Here is a 21,878-nt window from a genome sequence, read left to right as displayed (position 1 = left end):
GGCCCCTAGTTTGGGAACTGAATACAGTAAGGTACAGTCTCCCTGACTCATAAATATAACTGAACAGAAAAAAATAGGGATTTTTTCCTTCAGTTGAATATTTCAAGTCTCCTCATGTGCTAACATCTCATGACTAATGACATAAATGACAAATCAAACATATGAAGTAATGACAACCTGATTTCCACCTTATGCAGCCAATGAACACTGGTTAACCTTGGATCCTTGGGCATGCTAAAACTTGCCTGCCAAGTCAAGGAAATCAAAGGTATTCAGATACAGTAGACATATCTTTACTACCTCTTTGCCAAAAGGGGATTATGACTGAAAAACTTCCGACCTTGTCAGCCTAGAAAATAGTTACAGAATCAAGAACCTAACATCTGCTGAAGAAAAATACACAGTATAATCTCAGAAAGAGGTGTCTGTCACAAGTACAGCACTATAATACTTTATGTTTTCTTTTTTTCCTTTTACATCAGAAACACTAGAATTGTTCTGTAAAAAAGCAGAAGGGTTTTCATAAAGCAGTTCAACTGACAGTAAATCTACCACAACCAGAAGGGGAGCCCAGGCATGCTTTAATTATTTTGTATGCAGCCTCTTAAAGTGTGCCTCTTTTGTATGTGCCTCTTAAAATTCTTCATTGTTGTCGTTGCTATGTGTTTAACCTGGTTAAATTTCCTCCTTCCCCAATCCCTATTGGTTTTGTTTCTATGCATTGCAGAACTTTATCATCTTTCTCCAACTGCACTTATTTAATTGGATTCAGGAAATGTGCTGTAGTGCCATGTTCTCTATATGTACAGTTAAATACAAGAGCAGACAAACTTCAAATGGAATAGTGACCTTCCTTTTTCTGTGACCTAAACTGTTGCAGAAAATACAGTAAAATTGCACTTTTTTAGTGAAACTTCAATCTGTAAGACTCAATAATTTTTCTAAATGTCAAAGACTGGAGTAGTTGCAGAAGTCATGTAAGAGGATTAATGCTAGCTCAGAACTCTCTCTTTTAACTTGAGAAACTTATGTGCAACTAAGGTAACAAATATATTTGGGAAAAAATATTGGGCTCTGAAAATATCCACTATATCACTTATGATTTTCTGCTCTTTTTTCATTTTCCAGTTGCATCATCCATAAATATTGAGTCTAGGCACACTAAATGTAGTAAAAGTTGTAATTTTTTAAGCGAGAAGCATAAAAAAATGTTCTCTCAGTGAGAAGGAACCCAGGGACAAAGAAAATGTGACAAGCTTCTTGGAAAGGCCTTCTGGGCATGGAGAGTGATTTTAATGGTAATGTTTCGGGGTTTTGTTGTTTTCTGCTGTCAAATGCCAGCCCTAGATGTGGGGTTTGTGTTGACGTAAGGGAATTAGAAAAACACATCCCTGTTATGTACAAATTAAACATCTCTGCTCTCTTAGGGCACAAAAATGGTACAAAGGGTGAAAAAAAGTATAGCAAAGTAAGTGTCTACACTTTTTTGCTCTGCTGCTGTTGCATAACACTGTTCTGAAAACCACATTGTACAGGAATCTAGCAGTCCAGATAAGCTGCTGAAGTGAGAGATTTCCATGACATTCTAGCCTAAAATTTATATCCTCAGTATGCATGTGTAGGACTCATTTACCATAGCAGACACACTGGGAAGACATAAAAGTAGCTATAGCTGTGAATAGCAGGAAAAATTATCCCCTTGCCATCTGATCCATAATTCCAGGAACCTTTCTGTCTGAAATATTCTAAACTTCAGATCACACATTGCTCACTGGTGCAGTCACCTAGAAACATGGATTGTGCCTAAGTGTTTTACTAGAGCAGTGGTGACACAACCACCATGAAACTTCCATCAGCTTTCTGAAATCAAGATGTGAGCATTGCAAGAAGTTCTTTGCTCAGTGCCCACTGTGGAAGCATTACTTTGATACTGTACATACCAGTCACTGCTACTTAAACCCAAAATCCTTCAGCTTCCCTAGCACCCTGGTGCCAAAGATCATGACAAAGGTTTTACGGTCATAACCCCTAGTACTGGTGCTGTTGCTCACTTGAGTGGATGATGATGATTTCCACATCTTTGACAGGAGTAGAATTCAGAGGAGATTGTTCTTCTCCTAAAATTTCTTGCTGGTATCAAAGAAAGAATGAAAACAAAATTTTAAGAAAGGAAAAAATGGTGAGACATCTAAATATTCAAGTCATACTACTTGGTGAGAATCCCAGTCACAGATTCATAGCAATTCTGCATTCACCCTCTCCAAACTGAGCTGTTGCCACTGTCTGCTCAAGCCAAAGTTTTCAAAAAAGCTAGAGCTTTTGTTCCATGTAGTGGCCAACATCCCATGGAACTGGGTGCTAAAATATTCAATGGCTTCCAATTTGTTATCTATTCTGTATCACACTAATGGTCCTCCTTTAATGGTGTTTCTGAGAAATTACTTCATTGCTGTGTTGCTACAATTGCCTCAGACACAGTGACTGAGGGAAACTAAACCTGATAAAGATTTTAATAACAGATTGCAAGATTTTATTAGCTATTGATCTTATGTCACCTATAGGAGAAAACCTGGAGCAGATGACCGCATCTTGAAAAATTCTAATCATTAGAGAAAAATGATCTCTTTGTAAAAGGGAGCAGAGGAAATAAATTATGGCAGTTCATGGGTAAGAAATAAAAATGGAGAAGATATGGGTCACACCACTTTTATACATTGACATGCTTGTTCATTCAACACGCTGTGTCAGAATTTTGCAGATGGGAACCCAGTAAGGAGTCCTGTAACTCAGAGATCATCTGAAACTACTTGTAATTACTATTTTGTCAAAGAGGGATGGACTGGATTAAACATTTGGGATTGATGATTATTCGTATTATTATTTAAGAAATCAACTGGACAATTCCATTAGTTTGATCAACAGGAAAATTCGTGGGGGAAAACTATTTTCTCATATAGCGGGAGCTGTGGATGAAGCTCTGGGGGGAAAAAAATCCACGGCTGCAGTTAGGAATTATTTTACTTCATTTATATGAAACTTGGGTCTTCACGGTTTGCAAGTTCCTGAAAGAAGCAACACCGTGCAACAGCGCAATCCCTGCGGGACCAGTCCCACGCTCCCTCGGCTGCGCGAGACGCGCTCCCCCAGTCTTCCATCCCTGCGGGAGCAGTTCCGCGCTTCCCTCGCGCCCCGCGGCGCGGCGCCAACGGGCTCCGGGAGCGGGCGGGCAGGCGGCGCGGCGGGCGGGCTGAGGGGCTCCCACCTGCCCCCGACCGCCTCCACTCCCGGTGCCGCGGGGCGGGCGATGCGAGGGCCCCTCGCCCGCCCACCCGCGATGTTCGGGGCGGGCAGGTACAGCATCCCGCGGCCCGTCACCAGGAACCTCGAGGACCTGGACTCGGTGCAGAGCGTCCTGCTGCACAGGTCAGTGGCGGGGACGGGGAGGCGGCTCTTGCGAGGGGGGGCGTCTGCCTTCGCTTCCCGAGCTCTGGAGGCTCCAGCGCCCTGCGCGCTCCGACCGGTTACCCTGAGAGACTCGCCTCTGCCCCTCCGCAGAGCAGGACTGGCCGGGCGGAGGGACAGAGGAGCACCCGGCTCCCCGGCAGGCTCCCCTTTTGTTGTGGTGGCAGAAAGGGCGAGGGGCCGTGTCCTGCCGCCCCGGGCGCCGGTGGGCGCAGGCAGGGGGCTACGGGAGCCGGGGCTGCCGCGGCGGACCGGGAAGGGAAGGGACTGCTGCCCGCGAAGCGCCGAGGCGCCCTCGGGTTTCCCCCTCTCCTTCCTGGAGAAAGAGGAGCATCTGCAGGTGAGGGGAGCTACGGGAGCAACGCCTGGGTCTCTTACATGTGTAAGGAAGGGTCTGATATGGATTGATGTTCTTGCATCAGTGCCGTAAGCATTTTGAACCTTCTTTAGGGGGAGGGAAAAACGTATCCTAAGGTCCAAGGGGGGTGGAAAAAAAATCATTCAGTGGATGTGCAGGAGGAGTGCTGTGTGAGAAGCAGCTGCTTTTCCCCCTGCCTTCGCAATTCCTAACATGCGATTTTCCACAGTATCCCCCCACAAAGACATCCCGACAATAAGATCTGGCCCAATGGGCCCAAGCCAGACTTTGAAAAGCCACCCTTAAAGCCATTTTTCGTGCACTAGCTGAGAGCCGCTTACACTTTACAAAGAAAACAGCATCCCATTCAACAGTATCCAAGAGAAGCTCATCTCCAGTCGTTGAGTAAAGTGTCTGTCTCCTATGTCGCAGCTACACTGATTTCTTTCCTATTGTAAAAGCACACGGGTACTCCCAGTGCCAGCTCCAAACAGCTCTTGCTATGGAAACTAACAACTGATTATTAACTCCAGCTCAAGGCGTCACTTAAAATCCATTGCTATGAACACTGGGGATGCAAACACAGAGTACAGCAAGGAGGGCATGCCAGAATCAGCCTGCTCCTGCGTGGCAGTCTGAAGCTGCTTTATGAGCAATAAATGTATCCATCTGCTAACAGGGACCCTCTGGTTGCATGGATTTGTGCATGGATTTGTCAGTGACTTAACAGAAAATGTTCCATTTCAAAGCTGGATTAAAAACATGCTGCCCCATGGTATTGCTTATATTAATATACTCTAAGTGTAATAAGGGTATTCATGCTTGAAACATTTGCATGTTGACTGACTGCAAATAATGGTTTTCTTTCATGCTTGACATGCCTGCTACGCATAGCAGGCGATCCTAAAAAAACCCTGTAGATTTAAAGTGAAGTAAAAACAGTAGAAAAAAAAAGTCATATTTGAAGTTAGAGCTGCTTTTCATGCTAGAGGGAACTCTTAACTCTATAGGACTGCTTTCCAAAAGAATGAGATGGGTTGAACTAGTCTTCCCAGATTCTTCATGGCTGTCTTCTTGTTGGTTTTGTGTTCTTGTAAAATACTTTCTGTGATCCAGCAGAGTTGATACAGAAAGCTTAAGAAGTCAGAAAGAACAGTCTATTTTAATTATTGAACACTGGAGTGTTTTCTCACAAAATTTCTGTTCCTTTGGTCCCAAAGGTAGTCTTCATTCTCCATTTAGTCTGTTTATATGTAAATATCCCAATAAAAATGACAGTCCAGTGTTACTGTTCAATTCATGCTACTTTGCTGTGGATGGTCTTGATGCAATCATAAAGTTGTGAACAGAAGATGCTGTAATCACAATCTTATTCACGTAGTTTTATGGAAACCTTGTAATAAAAAATCTTATTTAATAAGAAGTGCTTGTGAAATGTGCCTTTTGTCCTTTAAGAAAGACTTTGGCAGGGCACGAGAAAGCTGTGCTGTTGTCATGAACTTTTAAAAAGAGGAAATTATTTCTGTTATATTTTTGCTGATGCTGTGCACTGGAGGAATAAAAAAATAAATAGGGATCAATAGATGAAAAGTATATAATGCCACTCTTTAGCATTCCATTTTTTCTTGTTAGTTTTTCTTTCAGTAAAGCAGGTGTTAGCATCAAGAAACAGAACTGATAAACAAACTATTTTCCTCTTAGTTTTCTCTGTTAGTAATGTATCAAGTTACATATGTAATGTATCATTTGTGTCCAGTTGTTGATAGAGCCTTTCTGGAAATAGTAATGGATTTGAAAACAAGCAGAAAGGAAAAAATGAAACAATAACAAGTCACTTAGGCCTTCTTAGTTCTTTATCACTAATGAAGAGCTGTAATTTGAAGTATGGAAGGAAAAAGCAAAGGGACACTTAAAATGCTGTTGATACCCTTATAGTAAGAAAGACAGATTCTACTATAGTCCAGGTGTATCCAGTGAGATTTGTCTTGCAGGGTTACTATGGCCTGTTTCTAGCGCCTGAACTGTACAAAAGAGCCAGGGAGCTGGCAGATCCAATCTTTGGAGAATTCTTCCAGTTTGGAGCACTGTTCAGATATTACAGGAACAGCACTGCAGTCATTGCTCTTCCTCACCCACACTGGCAGTCACTAGGGGGAATGACCCTGAAGAAGAAGGGGAAATAGCTGAAAAATCAGGGATCTGATATAATTCCTGGATAGCACATTGGCACCTCACAGGCTTAAAGCAGGTGCTCCTAAGTATCAGGTAGCATCACTCATAGCACAGGGTACCAAGGGCATAATGCTGTCCCAGTTTTCAGCTGTGTGTTGAAAAAAGCCCAAGTACATCCGTGATTCAGGCCCAACACACCTGCAGAATGTGAATCAGTGAAATATTTTGGAATACCATCAGTGAATTATAGGTCCTGGGAACATTGCTAAGATTAGGCCTGACTATACCAAACACAATAAGTTAGTCATAAACACTAATCTTAAATTTCCCTGTGCTCTTCCATCTAGGCACTAGGAAAGACTCTAACTCCAGCCTCTTTTCTTTATCGTCAGGTTGAAAAAATCAGCTGTCAGTATATAACAATGAAAAATACTAGTAGTTGAAATTGGGCAGTGGTTGGAGTATCCATGCAACTGCACCAAAAAAATAAAGTTGCACTCTAGTTATTTTAGTAGTTTATTAGACAGAACCAGTATATCTCTTTAGTTTGTCCTATACTCTGTCTTCTTTTAACTTCAGTCTATTTCTGAATATTTTTCTGTTGTTTTCTGTTATTTTTAAAACACAGCAACTTTTGAAGCAGGTTAAGCTGAAAACAGTAACAAGAAACTCTTGTTCCGGAATAAATTTATACACATGGATTTAGTTCTTTGGAGGAACAGCTAATCAGAACAACCTTAAGGCAAAAGGGAGTGCTTTTTAATTATCCACTTTTAAGTGTTCATTAACCAGTTGTCCAGTGAGGGTGAGCAGTACTATTGATGCCAATGATACCCTGTGGCAAGTTTTTACCATCTGCTTGTTAATAACAGCAACTTAGCCTAGAAGGCTTATGGGTTCCCTAGCAAGAAGCATCAGCCCAGCTACTTGGACTAAGTAGCCAAAAGACAAATTATTTCAAGTCTTTTCCTAATACTTATGCCCAAGAAATGAGAGGCTTTCCTCTCAAGAGGGATTGTATGGGAAAATCTGTGTCTTCACTAAAATAAAATCCTGCTGTGTGAGATATATGCCTTGCAGTCTTTAATTGTTCCCAGAGCAGCAAAAATTCCACATTTGTTTCAGAAAAATACTTAGGTGACTCCCAACTACCCCTCTCAGTGGACCAAATCTTCCATCACTCTTCCATTCATAATGAGCTTATTCCTATAAAACAGCAAGTGGTGTAAGACCACTGCCTCCTTGAGAGAGCCTGTATTTCTCACTTAGAGAGCAAACAACTGGAAACAATTAACCAGCTCTTGAACTCAGTGAAATTTAACTAACACAGGACCATCTGGCATTGACTATCACTTCTCTACAGAAACGCTTCAGCGTGCTGCTCAGCATATTTAAAGTGCTTGCAAATGTAAGCAGAATTAGGGAGGGTGGGACAGTGTATCTCACCTACTTCTCCTAAAATTCTAACTCCTGCAGTATTGCTCTTAGGAAATCTTAACTCATTAGGCTCTTTGGGAAATGCTGATTATGCAGACTATTTTGTTTTCACAAAGTAAATTGTCTGGGAAGTGGGGTACTTGAAAAATATTTTTTCTGCCTGTTCTTCTGGAAGTTCTAGACAGAATGAAAGTTGGTGCATAACTTGGAGTCTGACAATTGCAAACAACCAAAGATCTGATTTTTAATTTTATTTTTTTTTTACCATGCATGGGTTATGTATTTTGTGTGGCGTGGTTGTTGCCTGCTCAGATAGGGGAAAAAAGCCCCTTAAAGTAACTACACTGTCCTGTCCTAAACCAAATAAAACCATAGCAGAACAAACTTTTTACTTTAGATAGGGAATGTTTCTGTCTTCCCCCTTTGGATAGTTTTGTAGTCTTAAAAACTATAAACCAGTGATTTATCTGCAAAATCAGGTCTTGAAAAGGGACTTCAGAATGGCCACAGTATTCAATATAGGTATCTTTAACAACTGCAGTTGAAGCCTAATCACATGGATACGAATCCAAAACATTTCTTTCTGTTAATTCACTTGGAATCACACTTATTAACAAATGCTTCCCTAAAGCAGTTTCAAGCACAGGGATTTCATACTAGAATTCTGTGATTCCTACATAGTACTCCAGCATTATAAAACCCTGCTGGCAAAGCTGTGCAAATATCCCACTGAGCAGACCTTAAATCCAACATATTAAAAATGTTCCAACAATTATTCTCCATCCTTTCCCTATTCACCATGCGTGTCCTGATGGGTTTTACTGACATAGCTACACAGCAAGTTGCCTGTGGGGTTGCCATGGGTCTTGTTTTTCATGGATGGGAATAATTTATGTCCTGAAAACAGAGTAGAGGTTTTTTGTCTCTCCTTTGACTGCATGATTTTCACGTGTAGATTGCATGGGCTGGTTTAAGGTGCTTGTTTGGGTCTGTCACATCCTTGTTTCTCCTGAACCCCACTGTTCTCCTGACTAACCTAAAAACAAGTTACCTCAGTTTCTCACAACTCCATAAACAAATATAAGAGTATAAAATAAAGCAGAGAGGTATCCCACTGCTACGTATTTGACTTGACAGTCACTTCTGAGCTCCCGTTTCCCCCTCCAGATTAGTGTTTGATTACAAGCAATGCTCTGGCCCAGGACTCCGAGTTTCACTGCCAATCTCGTTTATGGGACAGATGTGGGACCTTGACATCGGGCAACTAAATAAATAGTCTGGTCATTTGCGTTCCATATCGACCTACTGAAAGACTTTCAAGGGATCGCTAAGGCAGTTTTTTTGTTTCGAGGAGGCGAACGGGGGAGGTTGGGCATTACTTTCAGGTGGCGCACTGAAGGCGCAATTTCCCCCGGTCGAGGCGGGGGCGGTGCTGCCCCTCCCGGCCCGGGCCCCTCGCGCTTCCCGCCGTCTCCATGGCGCGCGGGGGCGCGGCCAATGGGAGGGCGCGGCGCGGGCCACGTGGCCGCCCGGCGTGGGGGGTGTAATGGCGTCCGGGGGGCCCGGCGGGAGTGGAGCCGCCGAGGCGATGGAGCCGCTGAGGGGAGAAGGCGCTGAGCCTGCGGGCACCGGCAGCGAGAGTGACTCCTGCGGCTCCTCGCTGTCTGCGAGCTCCGAGTAAGGGGCCGGGAAGGGCGAGCCGCGGGCCCTGGGTCGGGGGCGTTCGTGGGGTTGCGCCGCCCCGGCGCAGCGGTCGGAGTCCCCCGGCGCTGTGAGTGTAGCGGTGATGGTTCTAGTAGCAGAGAACGCTCTGTGCTTTCTGAGACGTCTCTCTGCCGAGCCCTGACGGTAACGCGGCTAGCAGCAGCGTTAGTTCAGCTGCGGGCAGTCCTTGGGATGGGTCCTGTATCCCAGCTGGACACGGCCTGCGAACCAGAGGGGAAGGAGGGACATCGCACGTGTGTTATAAGTGCCAAGCTCAGACAGAGCTGAGAAGTGAATGGTTACATGTGCCAGCGGGAAAATAGCGTGTTTGTGTTTTTAGTAGTTCTATTTTAACAGAGTTTAACATTTTCTGTCACTAAGTCAGAATCCTTCTGGGCAGCTATAGCCAGTTAGAGGATGGCAGCTTTGCCTATACCAAATCGATGCCTCAGCATGAAGTTGTACTTTGTTGTGGCACAGCCAAAGGTTTGAAAAACTAAAGATGACGAACTTCACTTCTGCAGAGTCTCATACGGGTGGAATTTAACTCGAGTGCAGTTACCTAAAAGTAGTTAATCCTTGATTTGTTGTTTAATTGCTTTAAAACAGGCTCAAAGGCTCACAGAATCACAGAATGGTTTGGATTGGAAAGGACCTTAAAGATCGTCCAATTCCAACCCCCTGCCTTTGGCAGAGACAAGATTATAATGGTTTTATTGTTTCAGTTTCCATGGGTGAGAAGAGCCTTCTCTTGCTTCAGAAACAGAACTTGGATCCTTTATTTCTGGTATATCTTTCTTCCATACATGGGCAATTTCAATTGGCACAGTTTTTCGGGCAATGGAGGAAATAAATACCTGTGTGTGATCAGTGAAACTGCTCTTAAAGGAGTGTGGGTCTTTCAGAGTTTTAGATCCCTTAACTGAAGCTTCCAGACCTAGATGGAAGCACTTGTTTTGACACAAGGGAAGAGAGATGGAAATGAGATTTTTTTTTTTCCTTGCTTAATTTAAATCAATTGTGACACTACAACATTAGGGGGAAAAATGTGTCATCGTACATGTAGATTTCTTGTTTCAGACTTTGCTTTTCCAGATGTCTGTACAGATATGTATTTCAAAAGTGATAGTTCCTTTACATTATAATGTAAATACTACAAATGGCCACCCCTTTTTTTTTCTTAGTCCATAATGTACATTGTGGTAAGAATACACAACAAAGCTGGAGAATGTGAGTGTATGAACTGACATCCAAGTTGAAATTTTGACATTATCCCGAAGATGAAAGAGCTTTTTTACTAAGAGCACAATCCTTTTTTATAGAGGGAGTAAAATGGCTATCATACATCACAGGAGTTTCTGCTAATCCACATGTTATTTCTTTGTAAATTTCTAGTGTTTCCTTCGTTGATTTTGGTTTTTCCTAATTTTGCTTACATGTACCAGAATGGAGAACTACTTAAAAAACAAAACAAGGAAAAACTCTGGCATGTTATTTCTTGCCTACCACCTTTTGAAAGATGTCGGATCAGATATTGTCTGGCCTTAGCAGCCTTGAGTAAGATACACAAGATCTTGAGTAAGACTTAGTAGTAAGTTGCAAACTGACTTACTGATGACCATTGGGATTAGCCAAATCCTCACAAGTCATGACTCTTCTTTTAAAACTATCAACTTGGGCACAAAAAATTAATAAATGCAGAGGAAGTATATGATGTTTCTTCCTGTGCAACATCCATATAGTTCTCACAGTAGTTGGGGCTCCAGGAAGAGAGTAATGCCAATGTTTTCTATGTTCTTAGTCCAACCAGATCTTTGAGCCCTTAAAGGTGCTATGGCGCAATGTCTTTGCATAGTGTTCTCTGTTCAGCTATAATTTGAAGCTGTTTCATTTATCTGCACTATTTGAATTATTTAATACTAGTTCTAAACACAACTCGCACTCATTATTCTGTAAAATTAGTTCTTGTATAAAACGTATGAATGTATGTTAACTTTAAACGATGAATGAGATGAATTCTGATGTAAATCATAGACCTAGTTTTTCCTTATAAGATTTTTATGAAACACGGAGACCTGTTTGTTGTCTAGTTGGGATGAATGAACTGTCTTTGTCTGTTCCTGGAAGTCTTCCATACAGAACATTTTAGATAATTAAAATGCTAAGTACTCCTACTTATTGATCCTCATCCTGTAGTAACATTTGGTGGTTCACCTTGGGGTTCATTTGGCCTGTTGCCTCTCAGCAACCCTTTTTCTGGTTGCTTTGTTTTTTTTTCTCAGCCAAAAGAGCATGATTTTCTTCAGTCTCTTTCCCTTTAAAACATGTTTATACACTACTTACTATTTGTCTCTGTGCTCTGGATATGTTCCAGTTATTCCATGTTTCTTAAAATGTACTATCCGAAACTGGACATGGTTGACATATTATTGTTGCCAAATTAGGACAAAAAATTTTTTGTGCTGTGCAGATGATACTTTTGGTAATACGTCGTGGAGCCGCTTTGCCTTTGCTTTGCAGCAGCATGTTGCTTGTGACTTAAAGTGATCCACTCCAGCTGTCAGAACTGTTTCTATAGCAGTGCTGCCTCTTTTTAGCATGTATTTTTGCATGTGAGCGTGAATGTGCTATTTGGAACTTGACTTTTAAAAAGTGTTACCTCAATTTCGTGTTGCGTTGTTTGGGGATTTTTTTTGTTAAAATTAAGTGACTTTAAAATGTTAATCTTGTCTTGCCAAAAGGCTGACAGTACAATCTGTCTTCCCATAGCATCCTTAATTAGAAGGGACCTACAAGAATCATCAAGTTCAGCTTCAGACTCTGCACAGGACAACCCCAAAAATCACACCGTGATTACATTATAAAGGCAAAAATAATATGAGAGAACTAATAGGATGGCATTTTTTCTCCAAGAGAAAGCCCCATCACGCCCATTAATGTAATTAATAATTAAAACAAGTTTGTGGTTGTATTTTGTTGTTTGTTATCAGAAAAGGGAATATTGCTTTTTGCAATGGCTGTTTTTCTGTAAGGCACTTGAAGAAACTATTTTAAGTTCTGGGAGGGGTGTCTTTCCTTGCCATTTCCATCATTTGTCTAAGACAAGCACTAATCCTTATAGCAGACTTAAGCAGTTGAACTGTCAGTGTTCAGGAGGCAACTATTTTTTTTCCTTTTTTTATCCCTTGCACACTCTGTCCCCTTCCTACTTAAAACAATCAGATGTCACTTGCATAGCAGTCTTCCTCATCAGAACTGTCACTGATCATTCTTCTTTCTTTCCCAGTGATCTTGAGCCTGAATGGTTGGATGGTGTGCAGAAAAACGGGGAATTATTTTATTTAGAATTGAGTGAAAGTGAAGAAGAAACTTTGTTCCAGAACAGCTGTCCAGAAATGCCAGCAGTGAATCATGTCAGGTTTCGTGAAAATGAAGCTGAAATTATTCAAGAGGAATCACGAAAGGAAAGAAAGTATGAACTGAAGAAATGGACCAAAATATTAAAAAAGAAAAATCTTTTACCAAAGCATTCTAGTAAGAAAGGCAGTGGAAGCTGTAATGTGCACTCCACTGGTCCTACTTCCATATTGAAACACCCATCCACACAGAAAATAGGTATCACTGTTCCGCAAAAGTACAAAGATGTGTATGTTTATGTAAATCCCAGAAAACTGTACAGTGCTGGAGAAGAGGAGCAGCAGAGGCTGCTGGAGGCCTTAGTGGGAATTGTCCATCAGTCCTCATGGAGCAGCAGAAGAGTGGAGAAACAAGGCAGGAAGGATAAAGTCGTCAGAGGAGTTGGTGAAGAGAAACTTGTGGTACATGGCTTGGTGCCAGGTAGTTCTGCAGTGAAAACAGGTCAAATCTTGATCGGTAAGTAATCAGAGGAATAGTCAACTTCTGCAATCTTCTGTTGAAATGAAGACTTACGGGTTTTTTTGCTTTTTTAAGCAGCTGATTTGAATATTCCTGAGACATAAGCAGTTACATCAGTTCTTGAGGGATAATTTTAAATCAATGTCATGGCATCTGATGCTTTGTTACCTAGTCAATTTTACTATATTAGTGGTTTTAAGAACACGTGGCATAATATAAAAGGTGTTACTACAATAAGGAGACAACTATCCCTTAGTGTACAGGGATTGAGCAGCTTGAACATGGAGCAAGAAATACACCACCACCAGCGCCCCCCCCTTTAATTTAATGCAGGATTTAATCCCTAGATAAGTGGGCCTGGGGAAAGCCTACAGTCTGCCAAATACTGTATTTAGTTTTCAGTCTTTTCAACATCATCCCTCTTGGATGAAAAGCTTTACTGTATATCCTTTAAATGGATTTTGTATCATAAAAATTAGGAAAAAATACCAAGTAAGATATATGTTTCTGCGTAGCCTTGTTTGGTTATTTTTCTGTTTAGCAAGTCTAACAGCTGCTTCCTCAGCAGTTGTGATCAGGGGACTCCAAATCTATAATGGTGCTGCAGTTTAGGAAGGCAGTGAGCCAGCTTACTCACTCTTCTTTGCGTTGGTTTGGCTCATCAGACGCTTCCTTGAGCTGATACAACTAAATAACCTGGCAGGAAACTAACCCCAAAGAAAAACTGGCTGTGTAGTTTTTTGTGGGTGTAGTACGTTAAACCTGGGTCACAGAAGGTCTGACAAGCACCCAGATGTGAATAATTGAGAGGAATGAACTGCTGGGAGTGAAAATGAGGGAGCAGAAATACTCCCACTTTAATTGAGGCCATTAAAAGGACTTGGCACTCACAGGACACCAACCTTGGAGACAGTAAATGTGAGACAACCAGGCCACCTCTGCAAAGGGCGGAAGGTTGTTTAATTACCCTTGAAGTTGGTCCCTCATGGAGCAAGAGAGCAAAGATGTGATGTTGGTTAGAAGATCATGAAAATCTTAATACTATAGTAGCACAAATCCCACAAAGTCAGCATGAGTTCTTTTGAAATTCCAGTGTCGTGTGTGTAAAAAGGCAAATCGTGCTTTGACTAGCTGATTCTTCCAGCACGTGTTTTTGGTAGGGATCCTAAAGAATACTCCAGAGGGAAAACTGGATAACTTTCACATTTTGCCAGCAAGAACTGATTAGTCAAGAAGTGGGGCATGTGGATTGAGGGGGAGGAGTGAATGAGTTTGATCTGTTTAATGGTATTTAATCTAATTAGTGCAAGACTGTGTATTTATAACCTCTAAGTTAATTTTGGGACACAAATTTGTATATAGCCTGTTCATAAGAGCAAGTGTGAAGTCAAAACAGTGTAGGCAAATACCAGATCCTGGAGATCAAGTGAACCTAAACAGAGATAGTATTTCATCTAATGCACTTACTGATTCAGAGCTAGTGAGGACAAAATCTGTGGGGTTTTCGTTTTGTTTCAAATAGAAGAAAATTTACCTTAATCTAAAAAGAGTCTTGCAGTTTAGTGTGTCCTAGGCTATCACCAACCCTTGCCTTGGTTTTGCACATTGAAAACAAAATAGTTTTAAGCGTACTGGAGTTATTCAGCTCTTAACTAGGAAAATGAGCTGTATTCAGCGCCAACAGTATAAAATATATAATTTTCATATAAAAATACTTTCAAACTATGTCTCTATAGCGAAGTTGAGTACTTTGGGATTTTTATGTGGTGTCTAGAAATAGGGATGCTTTGCATGAATTAGATGCTCAGATTTCAGTGCTGTCTGCCTAAAGAATATACAGTAAAATTTTTGTTCTTGTCAAAAACTGTCTGGTTTACTGCATCTGTATTGCACGTCAGAGGATGGGATAGCTGTGGTATACACCCAAAGCCTGGTTTTGAAGCAACTGTAGTTCAGTAGATCCTCACAAGAGCAAAGGTTGGACAGAAAGTTCAAAAACATACAGTAGAACTTTGCCTTCCTGTTGTTGTTGATAAAAGTAGGTTTTAGGAATCCTGTTCTGAATTGTGGAAACAGTCAATAAAGAATATTTTTGTGGTCAGGCTAAAATTGAAGAATTAGCACAAAAGTGACCAGCTTCTTGAGCTATCACAAATGAGGAATATCTGATCAGTACAGCATGGTACCTGCTGGCTGGTGTGGTTATAACTCTGTTCATCTTCATTTACATGTGTAGGCATAGACGTTAACCTGTTCTTGTTTTGCTTTTTAGTATTTTAATGGCCTCCAGTGGTGCAGACCAGTTTTTGTAGTCTTCCGTGAGGCAAATACAAACTATATTTTCCTTTTAAAATACATGCTTTAAATGAGATCCAGTGATCTTCCTTGTGACCAGTTTGCAGCGCTCATTTTGACTCACAAAGTGGTTATTGCTTTAACATTTTTAGTAGAAATAGCCACCTTTTCCATCCTTAATAATCACTTTCCTCAGGTGGCTTCTTTTATTTATTTTGAAATGTGTATCCCTTATAGCTTTGAACACTTAAAACATCTGTTTATTATTTGTGCACTGCACTTTAATTTTTGTTTTCAAGATTGCATATGGAAGTCGTAAGTCTTTTTGCTGTACTTTATTAACCAAGTAGAATGCAGACACTGACCATATGAAAGTAAATACAATGGTTTTTCAAGCTTAAAAAACCCTGCTGCTTCGTAACTCTAAAAAGATGGCACTCCATCCATGTGGGTTTTATCAGTTCATTTATCTTTTTTTATTAATATTTAGCAGTTCAGTATCCATCTTAAATTTTCAAAATGGAAAAGCCCTCATTGATTTTTAAACTCTTGCTGTCAATTTCATTTTGGTTAAGATGAAATACAGTTGGTTTTATCTCATGTTTTTAAAGTGTCTTTTGTATTTTTGGCAAAACATTTTCTTTGCCTTATTTTCAACAATATATAAAGCTTGGTCTGCTATGGAGAACTTTCTAATTTCGTCTTTGAGTGTATTTTCAAAAAGGAAAATGTCCCCAAAATACTCAATTTTAGATCCAGACAAATAAGGGGTATGATAGGAAATGCTGTTATGATTTGCTTCCCGTCCCCCTTCAAGTTGAAATCTGTCCTACTCACAGCAGGGAAAACTTCTTGTAAATGCTGATGAGCATCATCTTTACTATAGTACAAATGAAAAAGTAATTTCAATCACACTGAAAGTACAGCAAAGCTCTTGTCACTAGCAGAACGTACTATTGTTACCCTCTTTGAAACTGTCTTACTGCTCTCATCACCAAATATCTCAGCAGGAATCTTGTCACCTTATCAGTACGTGCAATTGTCAGAAAAAGTGAAAACTCCTCAGGGACAGCAATTAATTGTGGATGATAGTAAAAGTGGACTCTAATAATCCAGTTTTGAACAGGTATGCAAAAGCTACAGGCTGCTGTTTCTCTTGAGAAGTCTATATCCTTAGAGTCCTGTTAGGAAAATACGTCCTTGAAAGGACCAAAATACGGTGAGAGTTCGAGATTTTTATGTGGAGTTACATGGTGTATTTCTGGAGAAGATTCTCCAAAGCAGAGACTTCGGGCATGCAAGATGGAAACACAGTGCTTGCATAAGCTTAGCTGTGTTCTCACTGTGGTGTTTGGGATATGATTTATATTCTTTTAATCTTCTCTTGAAGCATAGCAGCATTGGTTTGGGCAGAAGCAGCCTGCTAACATATAAAACAAGTAATTGATCTGGCTTTCTTCAGAAGGAATGTGTTCCATAGTTTGCCTTTTTTGGAAAGAGTATGTGAACTTTTGTGCATACTTCCACCAGGTCATTACCAAGAACAGGGGAAACCAAATACTAGGACTCCATGACAAAAGTGTCCTCCGTCCTCTCCCATGTGAACAACTTGATTCAGAAAAAATGTTCATTTTCCATCACAGTATGGAAGGATCACCAATCATTGTCCCTTAGCTTAATGCATTAAGGGACATACATACCGATACATAAGGGACATGCATACAGATCTGCTTTTAGAAATGGTACTTGCAGGTTTATCATTAGGGAATGGATAGTTAACAGAAGTAACAGTCCTGTGCCTTGCCTCATGTGGCAAAGAGATAGGCAGTTCTGAAATAAACATTCTAGGGATGTCAGCAGTGCCAAAGACTTTTCTAAACTTTGTCTTTAATGAGGCAGGAATAATTTCGTCAGCTGTGTTTAAACTGGGTGTTTGAGATCAATACACACTGTTCTGAGCTGCTGCTGACTGGATGGGAGAAGTCTCTTCTCATGAGAAGATGGCAAGACAGAACAAATAAAACAGGAAAGAATTCCTGCCTCACCTCTCCTTTTCCATCAATCAAGTAAAATTGAGTTGTGCTTAACATTGTGTGGAGAACATTTATGGGTATCTTATAGCTTCTTTGCGGACTGAGAATCATAGAATGGTTTGGGTTGGAAGAGATCTTACAGATGATCTAGCAACACACCAAGTCTCTCAGAGCTCTACTCAACCTGACCTTGAACACTTCCAGGGGTGAGACATCCATAACTTCTCTGGACAACCTGTTTCAGTGCCTCATCACCCTCACAGGGAAGAATTTCTTCCTAATACCTAATATAAATCTACTCTCTTTCAGAAGGACATATATTTTTTCTAACAATAAGTTTGTTAACTCAAGGTCTGATATCTTGGAGCTGCCTGAAGATAATTCATTTCCTCTATTGTAGTTGCTCAATGTGTCTCTAAAAATGGAACTAAGATTTTTTTTTCCTAATGTTTCTGTCTACATCTGTAATTCACCAATATTTAGTCTGGGATAATTCGACTTGACTCTGCAGACTATCGAGTTAGATGAACTTAAACAATTGCAATCGCTATTTAGACTTTTATTTCATTTAACCTAAATTGGTTGAGCATTAAGTGAACTCAGATTAAACTTTATACATTTGTGCAATTTTTTTTACATACCTAATGTCTAAAGACCTAAGTCAGTCTCACTGTCTGGAAGTTTTTCACACTGCTAAAGGAGAGAAGACAATTCTCAAATAAAATGTAGATGGGAAGCTCTAACAAAGTTAACTTGCATGTATAAACTCTTTCACTGCAATTATCACACTGGGTAGGTCTTGGTCATGTCCTACTTTAAAGATATTTGGTATTCATAATTTTACATACTTCTTACTTTTCCTAGTGATGTAGTTTATTCTGTTATTTCATAATCTCTATTCTTTGAATGCTGTTGTGTTTGGCAAAAAGAAGGAAAAAATGCAAATGCTCACCCCCACCACCTCTCAGCGCCAATTCTGGAAAGTCCATACTGATGCATATAGATTTTCTCAGCTATATATCAAGTTGCTCTTCCTTGATAGCGACATAGTATTTTCAGGCAGAAAAAAAGGCAGCCTTACAGGACTGCTTTGGCTGTGTCTTCTGGAAAGCTGTTCCATTTATGATATGTGATTACATTTTTTACTAATTGAATGGAATAAATATTTATTGCTGCAATGAAAGTTTTACATACGTGCCTTAGGGATACAATAAATAATACACTTTGAGTCATCATCATCATCATGGCTGGGCTTCGCGAACGAAGATTTGGGAAGGCTCTATCCACATTTGTTACAAGCACGCTGGTGGCTAATAAGGCCAGTACGAGATAGACATGTCTGATTGCAAAAGGCACAGCAGAAAGACTCCTTGGGTGGTATATTCTGCAAGACACGATTCTTTCTGCGTTGCCTTTTCTCCTCAAGGGTGATCCTGCGTGCGTTCTCAAAGGCATCAGCAGCGTTATAGATGGTGTGTCTCCAGGCCTCCCGATTGGAGGCCAGAGTAGACCAGTTATGATGATCAATATGGCCAAGGCTGAGATGTTGTTTCAGGGAGTCTTTGTATCATTTCTTCAGGACTCCTCTCTTGCGGCAGCCAGTGGCAAGACACTTTGAGTATGTAACATGTAAATAGTGATGGCTCTTCTTTCAAAAATTTCTTTGTGTATTCCACCCTGGGAGATGTGGTTCCAAAAGTGCTAAGGTGCATATGGCTTCACAAAGCGTGTGCAGCTCCTTTGAATGGCTTTGTGAATCAGATGACTGTTCTCTTTACAACAGAATTCCTAAGGTCTCTAGAAGTTACTAAACAAACAGAACACAAAACAACTTTTGTTTAAACAGTGCTTCAGTTAAGTAGAAGAGCAGTTTATGCTTTCTTTTGTAGTTTTGTGAGTGATTATTTTTAATATAGTGTTCTTAATAAAGAACATAATAATTCTGTTCATAATTCTTGTTATATTAGAGTAGTCTGAATGCTCTGCCTTTCGTTACTAATTTTCAAGTCCCTGACCTCTGGCATGGACTTAGTGAATTGCTTTTAAATGCTTTTTAAGTCTCAGCTTTTCTGTCTTCGAATTACTGTTGTGTTGAAGATTCGCTAGGCTAGAACTTCACTGTACTGTGCATCAAGAAACACATAAGTTAGTGAGAGAACTACTACTACTGAAAGAGAAAAAACAATTTAACTTATTCCAAGGGGAGATAACTTATTTATGTATATAATACAACTTAACCTTTTCTTGGTTTTGCTGTCAGAAAGAGTAGGAATGAATTTTTCTTTAATGTAAATAAGAGTGAGTGGTTGGTTGTTGTCTGGTGTATTAAAGAGGAATATTGCTTGCATTTTTGGGGAATTCAGTATTTCCTTAGTGCTGGTTAGTTAAGAAGAATGTTCTTTCATTAACTGTGTGTTGCACTGATTTGGAGCAATCAACCTTGTACTTGGGAAGAATTCCCGTCGCATTTGATGGTACTTAACAAGAAGACAGAACATAGAAATAATGATAAAGTGTCAGTATTCTTCTAAACTTTCACATTCTGTGGCCTTTAGTAGATTCTCAGGAAATGGAGAGACCTTAGAGCCACAGGTTGTGCTTTTCCTTAGTACGCATGTCGTTATCATCACCATGTCAGTTTGAGCTGAGCAAGTCTTCTCCCTTGAAAATTGAAAAACATACTGAACCTTACAGTGGTTCAGTACTTTTATTTCTGCAGTTACTCACATTTTTGTTGCCAAGTGAAGGCTTAAAATATAATTATACTAACATGCACATTTGCTACAAATCCATATCCTTTTTCTAATGTCTTTACACTGCCTGAGTGATGAACACTATATTAATAATCTTGGAAAGGATGTGGAGGTAGTTTAAGGGAGTCTTTGTGCAGCTGAAGCAAAATGAGGCTTGATTTTCAATTTGCTCTTCCAGAGGAGCTCTTGGTATTTTTAGTTCACACGTAAGAATGACCTTGAAATCAAGTGACTTTCAGTGTTAAGAAGCTAATTTCTTTATTTCCCTTTCTACAGACAGAAGGTACCACCTAAAAACTAAGCAGGTTTTTCACCTGATAGGAGAGAAAGCAGAGACAACTGAAAGTGACACCAAAGAAATCAAGTAGAAAATAAAGGCCTATTTTGTTACTCTGAAGTTGAATATTTGGCTCAGGAAAGGACCTAATGAAGCATCAAATCCTATATCCTAGTGCCACTGGCAGTCACCTCATATAATTCTTGTCATGAATTTATGCTGCCTCATCTGATCACGACAGATTGTAAGGAGGACTCTATGGGATCACTTACCTACCTTCTAAGGAAAGGCCTTTTCTGATGCATCCAAGTATTACGTTTGTCTTTTTCATGTTTTATGTTACTCGACTACCTTCCTGAGAATGAGTATCCTATTTAATTCCATTATATTTCTGTTACTCCAGTAATATTTGTTGGTTTCTTCCTCTGTGATATAGTCTGTCTTTTATACTGAACAGTGCTTCCAGCTTCAGATGTTGACATTAGAGAAACCATGAAGGACTGTCCTTTTAGTGAGAGTTTTTCTGACTTAGGTTCAACCAAAAATCTCACCTTAAGCACTGGACTGATGTTCTAAATTGCCAGCTTAAGTAATCAAATTCTTTGGGTTTAGTCTCCGGCTACCACAGCTAAAATATCTTTAATATGTATCCTTTTTTTAATGCTGCTTCCTTTTTTTATTTTCTTAATGAAAGTAGATGAATGGTAAAAAACCTTCTATTTTTACTTTGCAATTTCTATTTCTTTTGACAGGTCTATATAGTTTTATCTTTTGATGTTATTTTACTTTTATGTTTTCTAACTTCACAGGTTGGTTTCCATTTCCCCTGGTCTCATATTTTTCTTGCACACTGTGCTTAAATATGCATCTCTCTGAGGGGGATGAGGCAGAGGTTATCAACTAATTATCACTGGGTTACTTCTTGAGAATATTTTCCTTCAGAGAGAAATCCCAGTTTGGTGTTTGTACTTTAAACTTGAATGTTAATTTTAAGTCTGTAAGCTCTAATTTGGTTCTGTTTGTTTTTGTGATTGGTGCCCTTAATTTTTCAAAGTTTTTCCATTTGCAGTTAATGACTTTTTCTTTGGGATCCTGAGTTTTTTCCCATTCCCAGTGATGGTAAGAGTGTCAGATGTAGAAAACACAAGATGCCGTTAGGCAGGAAGAATGGGCAGATAAAAGTATGGAGAGAGCAGAATAAGAAGCCACAGCAGTGGACAAGGAATGGAAAAGAAGGGAAAGGACTAAATTGTGGTGTGGCTTGAGAGACGAAGGAGAAATGAGGAAGAATGAATGGTTTTCTGCCAGTTCAGTGAACTAAGCTAAGAGTTACTAATGTGCACGATAACTGCCAGGACTTCTTCAAAGAGGGGAGCTCAGGGTGGTGAGATTCTTCCAGAGTTAGGCTCAACCAACACTTGAAATCTTTGGTGTAAGTGATGGCCTAGAACTTGTAAGCTGCTACAGGAAGAGTGAATTTTGGAGTGCTTTTGGAAACAGTGTTTTTATCA

The 21,878-nt window shown here is 40.2% G+C and overlaps 1 protein-coding gene across 4 annotated transcripts in view; it reads left to right on the top strand.

Moving 5' to 3' along the window:
- The first annotated feature begins 3,275 nt into the window (after positions 1–3,275).
- The window catches only part of LOC113985327 (protein inturned), a 42,294-nt gene continuing 23,691 nt past the window's right edge, over positions 3,276–21,878 (top strand). For 2 of the 4 annotated variants that reach the window (XM_027715998.2, XM_039390960.1), the window contains exons 1-2: positions 3,276–3,423; positions 12,420–13,006. In XM_027715998.2, coding sequence (XP_027571799.1) covers positions 3,305–3,423; positions 12,420–13,006 — 706 coding nt within the window. In that variant the 5' untranslated portion in view covers positions 3,276–3,304. Of the gene's footprint in view, positions 3,424–8,975; positions 9,107–11,981; positions 12,072–12,419; positions 13,007–21,878 lie in introns of those variants that run through there. The other 2 variants (XM_027715997.2, XM_027715999.1) reach the window with 2 other exon arrangements.

The sequence above is a fragment of the Pipra filicauda genome, unplaced genomic scaffold (genome assembly GCF_003945595.2).
Source record: "Pipra filicauda isolate LSUMZ 115617 unplaced genomic scaffold, ASM394559v2 scaffold890_size58122_pilon, whole genome shotgun sequence".
NCBI classification, from domain to species: Eukaryota; Metazoa; Chordata; class Aves; order Passeriformes; family Pipridae; genus Pipra; species Pipra filicauda.
The sequence above is the reverse complement of the archived record's forward strand: the minus strand, read 5'-3'. Positions and strand labels throughout refer to the sequence as shown.